This window comes from Alexandromys fortis, unplaced genomic scaffold (assembly GCF_014885135.2).
Source record: "Alexandromys fortis isolate MF-2015 unplaced genomic scaffold, M_Fortis_MF-2015_v1.1 scaffold_154, whole genome shotgun sequence".
NCBI classification, from domain to species: Eukaryota; Metazoa; Chordata; class Mammalia; order Rodentia; family Cricetidae; genus Alexandromys; species Alexandromys fortis.
The window spans coordinates 3,936,184-3,948,419 of NW_026068040.1; the positions used below are offsets into that span (position 1 = coordinate 3,936,184).

Below are 12,236 nucleotides of genomic sequence, written 5' to 3' on the forward strand. Positions count from 1 at the left end.
TTCTAAGAGAGACAGTGCTACCCCACATCAATATTCCGAGAATAATTTCCCATCACCATGAGACTGGCTCCCTTCAGGGTAACTTGATGATGTAGCTCAGTGGTGGGACGTGGCCCAGTGGTGTCATGTGACCCAGTGGTGGGACATGGCCCAGTAGTGGGACAGTCAGTTCCCTGGTTTAAACAGACAATAACACCTCGTTTTGTTTCACTAACCAGAGATACAAAAGCACACAAGCTTAATTAAAATTGAGAAATTTATTTTTTCATGAAATAGTAAGCAGAATATTTCATGAAATAGTTAACAGAATTAAAGTACAGAAATGTACAGCTTAAAATAATTGATATGATACTAGAATCTGAATGACAATTACACATTTATGAGCAAAGAAAAAACAAGGTTTAAACAATGAGTTCACTTTAAATTTTTTTGCTCAATAATTCACCTGAAATTAGACATACGAGGAGAACGGAGATCTGGGCACCTCGTAAAATAAAGTAATGCCGCTTCATCTGTGTCGGCGGTGGGTCGGCTCTGCTCCATCACAAAAGCCACCACCCCACCCTTCACAAAGGTCTCCACTACCAGTCCTTTCTGAGTTTTAAGGATGCCAATTTAAAAAATATTTTCAGTAGGCACCAAGCAGTAGACGTCTCCAGCCTCACTTGAAGCACTGGGGACAGCATCCCAAAGCATCGGCTGGTCATGGCTTTCTTCTGCAGCTCACTGAGGTCAGTCTGCCTTGAGGACTTACAAATGTATTTAAAAGGCAAAATTACATCTGAACAGCAGCCAAAAATTTATATATATATATATATTTATATTTACAAACTGTACATATTTACACGACCTCATCAAATACTGAATTGTAGAAATAAGAACCACCAATAAAGGTGCTCATTTCATTCCCCAGTGTTACTTCTTGTGCAAACAAGAACTTCCCAGAATTCCTAGAAAGCTAAAGACAGTCCACATTGCGGAGGCCACCATCCATTGTTAAAGCACCAAACCTAAAACATACAAAACGAGAAAAAAGAAAATTTCAGCAGATCTACTCATTTGCTCTCTGGGGTCCCCGTATCCTGAGGATGGAATACAGGACCCTCACACAAGCTGGGCAAGAACTCTACCAATGAGCTGTATGCCAGTTTCTCACAGCCAGAGAAATTCCTGACTCCAGAGAAGAATTACAGAATAAAATATAATTTTCACAATAGAAATAAAATTTCAGAAGAATGTTTTATTGTTATCATTATACTATTATTTTTTAAATATTTATTTATTACTTATTATGTATACAATGGTCTATCTGTGTGTATGCCGAAGGCCAGAAGAGGGCACCAGACCTTATTACAGATGGTTGTAAGCTACCATGTGGTTGCTGGGAACNTGTGTATGCCGAAGGCCAGAAGAGGGCACCAGACCTTATTACAGATGGTTGTAAGCTACCATGTGGTTGCTGGGAACTGAACTCAGGACCTTTGGAAGAGCAGGCAATGCTCTTAACCACTGAGCCATCTCTCCAGCCCTCATTATACTATTATTTATTATTAATGGGCACACAGCTAGAGGTCAGAGGACAACTTTGGAGCCCATTCTCTCCTGCACTTTTACCACGCTTTGTGGACTTAGTTCAGGCTGCCAGGCTTGTCTTTAAATAATTTAAACAACTGTGATTTGTTCTATGTCGTACTGAAAATGAGGGGCATTATTATATGAAGAAATACAATTCAGCGGCTTGGGGAAGCTTAATAACAAAAACAAGGCCGGGCGGTGGTGGCGCACATCTTTACTCCCAACACTCAGGAGGCAGAGGCAGGTGGATCTCTGTGAGTCTGAGGCCACCCTGGTCTACACAGTGAGTTCCATGACAGTCAGGGCTGTACAGAGAAACTCTGTCTCAAAAAAAACAAAACAACAACAAACAACAAAAACAAACCCATGAGAGCTAGCTCAGCAGGTAGAGACTGCTGTTCTCCAGAGCACCCGGGCTTGTCCCAGTACTGACATGGTGGCTCACAGCCATCTACAAGTTCAGGTCCAAGGAATCCAGCCCCTTTTCCAGCCCCTGGGAGCACTGTATGCAAGTGATTCACAGACATACATGCAGACAAAACACTGAAACACGTAAAAATAATAAATAAAATGTTCAAGAAAATATATTTTGGAAATCCCATGTATTTATTCATTGTGTGTGCACCCCGCACACACGCACCATGGTGCTTGGGTGGAGGAGTTAGGTCTTTCTAGCATGTGAGCTGTCAGGCTTGTAGCAAGTACCAGTTCCCTAACCTGGAAAACATTTTTTAAGAGGAAATGGGAAGTGATGTACTTTAAAAAGTGTTATAAGAATCAGAGATTCTCTTCTGAGTGAGGGGTTTGGTTTAAAGGCTGAAACACAGAGTTGGGAGTGGCACTCTCCAGGGCGAGCGAAGGAAGGAGCCTGGCTGCAGGGCGTTACTCTCGGGTAGAAGGCAGTAATGCTGGCGACCAAGACACCACATCTTCCTCAGTGAAGACATGGATGTAGCCTGTACTTCCTGTAACAGAGCCCTAGAAATTTTTTCCTTTTTCTTTCTTTCTTCTTCTTCCTTTTTTTTTTGGGGGGGGGGGAGGAGACAGGTTTTCTCTGTGTAGCTCTGGTTATTTATACCAGGCTGGCCTTGAGCTCACAGAGATATCCCCCCCCCCTCCCTGTCCCTGCCTCTACGGTGCTGGGATTAAAGATATCACACCTGGCTAGAAGTTTTTAAGGCAAGGGAGGGACATGATCATATCAGTATTTTAGAAGATTCTTCTGGCTTTCTGGCTGTAAATACCAGGACTGTGGTTGCAGAGCCAAGCTAACAGGTTACCACTGCAGCTTCAGGGGAAGGGAAGTCTGGATGAGGGAGACAGGAAGCGTTGTGAAGAGTACCAAACTAGTCAAGGGGAAGCAAAAGTGAGCCTGGAAGAATTCATGTTTCAAGAGGTAGCAAGTGGTGTTCCTGGAGCAGCATGGGACATTTAGAGGGAAAACTGAGTCAGAATGATTTCAGATACAAAAACTCCTAGAAGTAAAACCAGGATATCTATGTATATAGGTTGTATAATATTCTCTGCTGCCCTGGCTTTCATTACAAATCAAACACCCTGAATCTTAAAATCTGAAATAATCCAAAACTTGAAACTTTTGAGTACTGACAAGAGGCCACAAAATAAAAATTCTGAACTCTTGTGACAAGATGCATTTATAATGCAGGCATAGCAAACTTTGTATAAAATTACTTTCAGCTTATGTGTATAAGGGACATACGGAACACCCACAGTGCTGGGCCCACATTTCATTATCTGGAAAAATCCAGGAGCCCCAAACATTTCTGGTTCCAAACATTTCACTCATGGAAATGAATGTATGTGTGGACGGGGGAGGAGTCATGAAAAATTAGCACAGCCAAAGGCTTCTGAATACACAGCAACCAAAAAAAGTCAAGTGAAGCTGAGGTGTTCTGACAGCTGGCACTGCAGGACACAACTCCTCTGAAGCCCTGAACACCAGCAGGCATCTTACCATGCACCCATGAGCCCTGTCCGCAGGGCATGGCTCAGATCTGAGGCTGTGATATCGTGAACTGTACAGTCTCCATTGAGAATGCAGTTTCTGCTCTTAGTTTAATTACAGGAGATGTTTTCCCAGTGCCATTCCTCAGCATGAACTGTACTGTGTTAAGACAAGCACATTCCTTAGGACAGAACTTTGCTTCCTCCTCAGTAATAAAAGGTGTGCAGCGGCCTTGGAGACCTCTCAGCTCCAGTACTGTTGTCTGGGCAACTGTGAAGGCCCAAATGGGAAAATCAAGCGACAAAGATCCCTGTGCAGAGTCAAAGAAGCGGCGTGATGGTGCACGCCTTCAATCCTAGCACCCAGGAGGCAGAGGCAGGTGGAGCTCTGTGAGTCCCAGGATAACCAGGGCTACAGAGTAGGACCTTGTCAAAAGCAAAACAGTAACAACAAAAACCAATGCCAAATGGCATCACAAGTTTCCCACCACACCGAGAAGGAAGAGTAAGGGCCAAGATGTCCCTTGCCTGTCTCATCACTGCACCTTCCGAACAGAGAAGGACAGAGAAGCAGAGATGTTCTGATCCAGCTGCAGCCACATCGCCAGCCAAGCCCGCGCCACTCACCGTTCTAAAATATGATTGTTCTCAGCCAGCTCCTTAACCACGCCTTCCATCTCTTCCTTCAATTTCTTCATACTAGGGGGATAAAGCAAAGACGCTCAACATCCGAGAATTAATTTGCAGCGTTTTAGCTGTGTCATGGAATAACACCAAGCATAGTACACATCGAGAGTTTTGAGAGGTGAGAACAAGATTTCAAACTGGAATGAGGACAAGCATCGCTATTCCAATTTCCAACAAAGTTGCTTACCCGAGAGTCATCTCCACTAAAGTGTTAGAACTGGGGTAAATCGGGGTCATGGCGTGCTTGGCTCCACTAGAGGCTGCAAGTAGTTTCTGAGGCAGAGTTTCTTGTAACTGTAACAGAAAGCAAAGGTGTCTCTAGACAAGGCACACATACTGCCAGTCAAGGACCACTTAGGGCTTCAGGAAGGCTGGACGCCCCACACCCACTCTGCAGGGGCGTGGGAAACTTCATGCACTCTGGGCATGCGCTTAACCACTAGTCTACAGCCCAATACAGATCGAGTTCCTGTTTCAAAGACATCAGTGCTAAGTATTGAAGCCAACACCCTCTAAAGCAATCCTCCTTACAAACAATATAAGATGAATTATCAGGTGTTTCAATTGTTCAACATCTGGAAGCAAAGTGAGCGAGGGAGAGGCGGTGAGCAGCATGGGTGCTGCCAGGCCTGTTGATCCCAGCCACCCTGGACCCACCCGCTGGGGGAGAGAACCGCGCCCCAGAGTTGTCCTCTGGCATGCAGGTGCGCACACACAGGCACACAGTCTCCTGCAGTCGTGATCAGGACCACACTACGCAGTCCTCTCACAGAAAAGCTCTTTCCTCCACTCCACTTCAGGCTGTACCTCATTAGTGTAGTCTTGATACTTGGACACTTCCTCTTCGATATCAAAGCACTGATTAGTTAGAGATAACAGCTGTTTTCTCAGAAGAAACATCTTTCTGAAAACCAATAAGAGCCTGTTAGCAAGCAGCCTCCTGGGACTGTCACTTAAACATAGCACACAGTGCACTGCACAGCCGACCTCCTGTCCCCACCGCAGCCTCCTTACCGCATCCACTCTTCTGACTTATCCAGAAAAGCTTCGTACTTCTTAACACACTCTTCTGTAAAGTGGCTCATTGCTTTTGTTGCATGGTAATACAGTTTTTGTCTGCAAGTTAGAAAAAACATGAGGCTTAAAATAACCTCACAATTTCTACCTCTGATTAAAAACACTTCAAGCCAGGCACAGTGGCACACGTCTTTCACAACAGCACTTGGAGGGCAGAGGCAGGAGGATCTCTGAGTTCAAGGCCACCTTCACCTACAGAGCTAGTTCCAGGACAGCCAGGGTTATGCAGAGAAACCCTGACTGGAAAGTCAAAATAAACAACAACAACAACAAAAAAAACACTTCAAATACATGAAATTCATGTTTTTTTGTTTGTTTGTTTTAGAATTACTGTGGATTTGGAGCCATAGCACAGGTGGTTGTGAACAACCTGATGTGGATGCTGGGCACTGACTTCACGTCCTCTGAAGAGCAGCCAGTGCTTTTGACCACTGAGCCATCTCCAGCCCCAATACCTATTGGCTGGAGTTAGTTAAGGGCTGTGCTGGCCTCAGGAGCCCTCCTCGCTGCCATCTGTAAGCACGGCATGGAGGCAGAGACAGCTGAGGGAGCAGAACTGGGCCTTTCTCTCAGCCATTCTTCTGTCCTAGGGCCCTCCCAACCAGGAACCAGATGAGTGGGCTTGAACAATGTGGACCCACAGTGGAACCTGTAATTAATCCCAACTTTAACAAGAAATAAAGATATTACAGATAAGCAGTGAAAAGAACCGGTTTTAACCCAGCCTGGATACTTACTTATCAAACTTGTGGATCTGCTCTTCATTATAAGCGAGTCCTGAAAACGGAAAAGCGCACTTCTGTTAATGCAGAGTTGAGCTCCTTGGAGATTACTGCTTCCAAAAGGCTGAGTTTGAAGTGGGCATCAAAGTTTTGGGGCCCACGGGCTACATATGGCTCGTTTACACTTTAATTTGGTTAGTATGAAGTTATGATTTAAAAATGAAAATTAACTATCAACATTTAAGTCAGGATATTTTTAATAAAGGTCACATCTCTAGTTTTTCTTTAAAAAGAGAGGCCTGGGCAGCATAAGGCAGCAGAACAGGGCAGTGTCAGATGTGCTGCTGACTTCTGTCCCCAGGCCACCAGGAAGCCTCCCTGTGTGCTGCCGGCCAGGCCTCCAGAAGATCGAGGGTTCGTGGCCTTAATTTGAGGAGTGGGAAAGGTTGGCTGGCACTAACTTTTGGTTCATCAGTCTTTCCCACACATCTCTTAAGCAGCCGCCTTAAACAGCACAGGTGTGTGTGCTGCTCCACCCACACTCACGAGCCCACGCAGATGAAGGAACAGCAAACATTACTTACTGCGCTCTGCCTTGTCCTTTTTGAACTGATAGTAAATTTCTGTGATGCAATTTAACAAGACTTGGAGTTTTTCTACACTATGTAAGGAAGAAAAACCCAAGTAAATGATTGGGACTGATGCAACAAAGGACAATTAACAGGAACAGAAATGCCCCAAGGCTGGAACCTACTTTCTGTCCTTGGGATGAGTGCCTTCCTGATGGGCCCAGGTGTCTGCCAGCGACCCCCCTGGAGACAGCCTGCTGTCAATGTCCTGAAGGCCACTCTCTATGGTCCCCTGGGAACTGGAGAGCTAAACACAGCGATGGGTTAGGTCAGAATGCCAACTGTGGAGGCTCGGTCTAAGGGTCTCCGCTGTTTCTCCTGGTTTCAGGTGAGGCTGATCCGGCTGTTCAATGCGCCACTCTGCTGACTGCTGCAGGATACTCACAAACACCTTTAGCTACTGTTGTTGTTGTTTGGGGGGGGAGTGGTGGTAGGCATATGTGCTATTTTAAAATTAGAACTTCTATGCTAAGGATTCACTCAAGCAAATGAGCTACATCTCCTCTTGTTTCTGACTTTTAAATAACTTTATCTCCTAAAATTTTTCCCAATGTTTTAAGTATCATTTAAAGTGTGTGAGTAAGTAAAGTGAAAGTTTTATTTACGGGGCAGAGACTTGTAGTATGTGATGTGCTCTGACGTTTTCTATCCTCTCTAAGGATGCCACCGACCGCAAGCACCAAACTTCATAGTCCGTTACTCATCGTGATTCATTCTTTGGAAAACCACTGTTCTAGATCTAAAACCATGGACAAGAACAACTAAAGATCAGTCCATTATGGAAAGAAGAGCAGGCTCTTACCGCGTTCCCTGTCTGTGTGCAGCGGGTACATGCATGAGTAGGTCAAAACCCACCGACTGACTGGGCTGAGCGGTTGGCAGTAAATCCCAGGGAGTGTTCTAGTACCATGGTTACTGGCTGAGCACATCACAGGGCTTCTGGGGATGGAGCTCAGGTCCTACCAAGCAAGCTATTCAATCCCTGCCCTCAGATTTCTTTATTTATAAAAGGTTTTTAATTACAGTTTCTTTCTTTGTGTGAATGGGTGCAGACATGGCACAGCGTATGTGTGGTGGTCAGACAATTTGTGGAGCTTCTGTTCAGAGGATTCTGGGAATTGGCTCAGGGCGTTAGGCATGGCAACAAGTGTCTCTATCTGCTGAGCTGTCTTGTGGACCCTCCTTTACATCCTAGCTTCCACCTTATGAATCCCTTAAATGCTACAGGCTTGCAGGAACACATAGTTCTGCCTTTATTCAACTGATGAGATAAAGAAGCTGACAACTTTTGAGACAGAGAAACCAAAACTACAAAAAAAACTACTAAAGGCTTATGATGGCTGGAGAGAAGGCTCAGCAGTTAGAGCACCTACTACTGTTCTTCCAGAGGACTGCACCTACATCAGGTGGCTCACAACTGCCTCCAACTCCAGCTTCAAGGGGATCAAGGCAGGGACACCTGTACACATGCACAGAGCAGCACACACATATGCATAACTTGAAAATAATTTAGGTCTTTTTGAAAGGCCTTATTTAGCCCATCAGGAGTGTCTGGGTAAACAGGCAGCCCAGGAGTCGGTAATCAGCTCCCACAGTACATAACTGTGTGGACTTCTGCATTAAAGAGAAATCCATTCTGACATCTATTTTGTGTTCAGCAAACTTGTGTCCTTACTGTCTTTTCTAGTTATAGAAATGACCCACTGCCGAAGGATTCCCAATCCTTTACTTTTCAAAGAGATCTGATGTTTCTGGATTTGCAGTCATTTCTAAGCAAGTTTAATCACCAATGTTTGACTGCATGTTAAAGAACCATTATGAACTCCACTATTACACGACAGCACGAAGGATTAAAAACAAAAAACGCAGAAAATGTGGGGTGGGAGGTAGGAGAGATAAGAGTCACATGTGCTGAAAATACAGAAAGCATTTGGAAATAGCACAAAGAACTGAATGGCAGATATGGTGTATGTGTATATCTAAGAATATATATAGAATAAAGTATAATTGTTTACCATATATAGTTAAGAATACATATAGAATAAGATATGTTATCCTATACATATCTATACAAGCCTACACACACACAGTGTCTTTTCTCCATAGAGCTTTGGAAGTGACACTTTTCTCAGGAAGCGCAGACAAGAGCTCTCACCAGCAGAGAACAGGTTATGGTCCACCCTGTAACTGTTACGATTCACCAATACTTACTCTCAACAATTTGGTGTGTATGTCTGAAATTTCACCCAACTCTGCTGTTTCTAGGTTAATTTTCATCAACTTTTCATATCTGTATGAAAAACACATCAGAAAATGAATAAGAGTAACAAATACAGATTTCTAGAAGTAGTTTATGAAGTGAATTTTATTACTATAATCACTTAATAAAAAACTTACTCAAGGTCTATATGGTAAGAGATTCTAAGAAACCTTTGCTGCCTTCCCAAAGGAGGCGTCTCCTACACAGATGTTCCTCCTCTATCTGTGGTTTTTGTTTCAGGTGGCTGCAGGTGCCAGTGGTCAATGGCAGTCAGAGATTATTTTGTGGAAAATTCTACAAGCATTTCCTATATGTTAAGTTTCACACCATCTGAGTATAATGAAGTTCCATGCCAATTACTCGTCCAGCCCAGGACAGACCCTGCCCTTGTGCTATGGATCCACGCTGTATATGCTATACACTTCCTAGTTACTTAGTAGTGATCTTAGTCATGGGATGAACTGTGGAGGAACAGCAGGGCTTCGATATCATGCTTTGACACGATCGGAATTTCTACTGGGAACCTGGGACTGCATACTGAGAATCAGTACCTATTGTATACTGTATACTTCCATTATATACTGTGTACTTCCAATATAAATGTGCAGATTAGGAAAAAGTAGAGAAAGAAGTGAATTTTAAATCATTATCCTGTTATGTCAGGATAATGGTGAAAATACCAGATTTTAGAATTATATATGCATATTAAAAATGTATACTTTAATAGCTGAATATATTTTACTTACAAAAAATGTATACTTTAGCAGACAGCAGAATAACAAGAATAAATTAAAAGTCACTGCTAAAATTCTGTAGTTTTTTTTTTTTTTAAAATAAAACTTATTAATGGTGTGTGTGTGTGCATGGGCCGTGCATTCTACAGCATGCATACGGAGGTCAGAAGAAAATGGACCAGTACTCTCCTCCAGCCTATCTGGAGATAGGACTCGAGTTACCACGCTGTGCAGAGAGCACCTTTACCCACTCAACCATCTCAGTAGCCCCTCAAAAAGTTGTTTCTAAAATTCCCAAAATACTACCCAAAGGCTGTTTCAGCTGCCGCTTCTTACTTGCTTAGTTGATGGAAGGTTTTCTTTTTCTTTCTTTTTTTTTTTTTTTTTTTTGGCTCTTTTAAGATCTGTAGCTTTGGATCCTGTCCTAGAACTAGCTCTTGTAGACCAGGCTAGCCTCAACTCATAGAGATCCACCTGTCTCTCCCTCCTCAGTGCTGGGATTAAAGGCGTGCGCCATCACCGCCCAGCTTTGATGGAAGTTTTATATTTCCTGTTCATCTCTGCCTCCTAAGAGAGGTAAAAGATAGTCCTACCTCCCACTGCCTGCCACTCAGAAAAGGTGTTGGAAAAGCCATCAAAATGATGGTGTTAATTCCTTATAAGAAACCTGATGTTCTCCCTGTTGAGATGGAGCAGCCACGAATCCAGGGCTGCTGCATAAACAAACCCTCGGCACACTGTGTCCTGCCGTGCTGGAGGAAATTAAGACAGGTCAGTTTGCGACGACTCTACTCACACTTTCACAGTCTTTTCAATGTTTCGGATGCAGAAATCCAACGTGATCACAACTTCTGTCTTCTTGTGAACAGTTTCATTGTAATCATCTCTCACCAATTCACTAAAAATAATGTTATCCTATTAGTTAAATACTATTTTTGGACTACCACTAATTAGACTGAAATTCTACTTGAAACACATTTGATAAACTTTAAGTGCCAAATCACATTTTTAGGGTACTATTAAAAGCATATCTGTGCCAGGCAGTACTCTAACCAGTCTGTTACCCTCTTGTAGGGGGTTCAATTAAAAACAACAACAACAAAGCAAAAGCATTTGTATGACTCTTATACATCTGGGGCAGCTACATTTCACAGGCTGTCATCAATAATTAGGTCAAAACTGTAGAAACCCACAGCATTAAAAATACATTAAGGATCAAAAATTACAGTCACAGAAACAAGTTGTGTAACATTTGTTATTACAGTTAGTTTGCTATTATAGCAGCACGTGTGATCTCTGAAGAGGACGGCACTGTGGATTACATACAGCTCATGGAAGGGCTACAACAGTGGTCAGCAAACAAGGTCTAAAATCTGTACTTTGTGGCCTATGATCACTTTAGAGAGATTGATATGAAAGACAAGGAAGACATCACATGTGGCCATGAAGTCTAACATATGACAGACCCTTTAAAAATCTGACACTGTGAGTACATGAAAAAGGCTTTTTAAACTTAAGCTATAGCAAATAACACCACTGAACCAGGGACAGAAAAACAGAAAAAACAAATGCTGTTTGTATTTGGTGCATTTAGATTTCTTCTAGACATGCCAAGAACCAGTTTCACCACTTAAGCCATCCCGGCACTAACTAAGCCTTCCTGGCACTAACTAAACCATTCTAGAACTAACTAAACTATTCTAGCACTAACTAAGCTATCCTAGTGCTAACTAAGGCATCCTCTGGCGCTAAGCCAGGCCAGCACTAAGCTATCCCGGTGCTAACTAAATCATCCCAGCGCTAACTAGGGCCACCTGGCACTAACTAAGCCATCCCAGCACTAAGTCACCCTGGCACTAACTAAGCCTTCCTGGTACTAAGCCATTCCCAGCACAAAGCTTCTTAGTGGAGGCAGAAAACCAGGTTTAGAAACAGGCCAAGCCAGGTTGAAAGTCATCACAAGCACAAGGCTGTATTTTTGTTTGACACAACACTAGCCACAGGAAAGAAACCTAAACACCAAGAGCCAGCTGAGGTAGGAAAATGCCTGTGGTCCCAGCACTTGTGAGGTGGAGGCTGGAAGATATGAATTTGACAACAGTCTGGGCCACACAGTGAGCCCCTGGTTCAGGAGTAAGAAGGCTGCAGGGACACACATGTCTTTGTAAGCTTATATGGGCTGTTCAAGCATTAGGTTCCCAGGACCTACAGTGAGGTGAGCCCGGGAGAGCATTCCTGGTGTCCTTTGGTACCAGGTCTCACTGCATCTGCAGAAAGCAGTCGACATGGGCACAGCAATAGCATGGTTCTCAAATGAGATGCATTTACTCTTACCAGATAGAAAGATGACTTCCATCAGCCACAGACAGTTAAAAAAAGACCCAAATCACACACATCTTCCATGTGTGCGTGCTTGCATGAAAGAGAGAGAGAAGCCGGGCGGTGGTGGCGCACGCCTTTAATCCCAGCACTTGGGAGGCAGAGGCAGGAGGATCTCTGTGAGTTCGAGACCAGCCTGGTCTACAGAGCTAGTGCCAGGACAGGCTCCAAAGCCACAGAGAAACCCTGTCTCGAAAAACCAAAAAAA

General features: G+C 43.6%; 1 protein-coding gene across 1 annotated transcript in view; it reads right to left on the minus strand.

Annotated features, from left to right (window-relative positions):
* Positions 1-238: 238 nt before the first annotated feature.
* Positions 239-12,236, minus strand: part of Tbk1 (TANK binding kinase 1) — a 40,152-nt gene continuing 28,154 nt past the window's right edge. The window contains exons 10-19 of the mRNA XM_050165526.1: positions 10,446-10,547; positions 8,867-8,945; positions 6,781-6,902; positions 6,611-6,687; positions 6,042-6,081; positions 5,242-5,343; positions 5,035-5,131; positions 4,415-4,521; positions 4,168-4,239; positions 239-1,010 (exon numbers count right to left, since the gene is read on the minus strand). Of these exons, the coding sequence (XP_050021483.1) occupies positions 959-1,010; positions 4,168-4,239; positions 4,415-4,521; positions 5,035-5,131; positions 5,242-5,343; positions 6,042-6,081; positions 6,611-6,687; positions 6,781-6,902; positions 8,867-8,945; positions 10,446-10,547 (850 nt within the window). The 3' untranslated portion in view covers positions 239-958. The remainder of the gene's footprint in view (positions 1,011-4,167; positions 4,240-4,414; positions 4,522-5,034; positions 5,132-5,241; positions 5,344-6,041; positions 6,082-6,610; positions 6,688-6,780; positions 6,903-8,866; positions 8,946-10,445; positions 10,548-12,236) is intronic.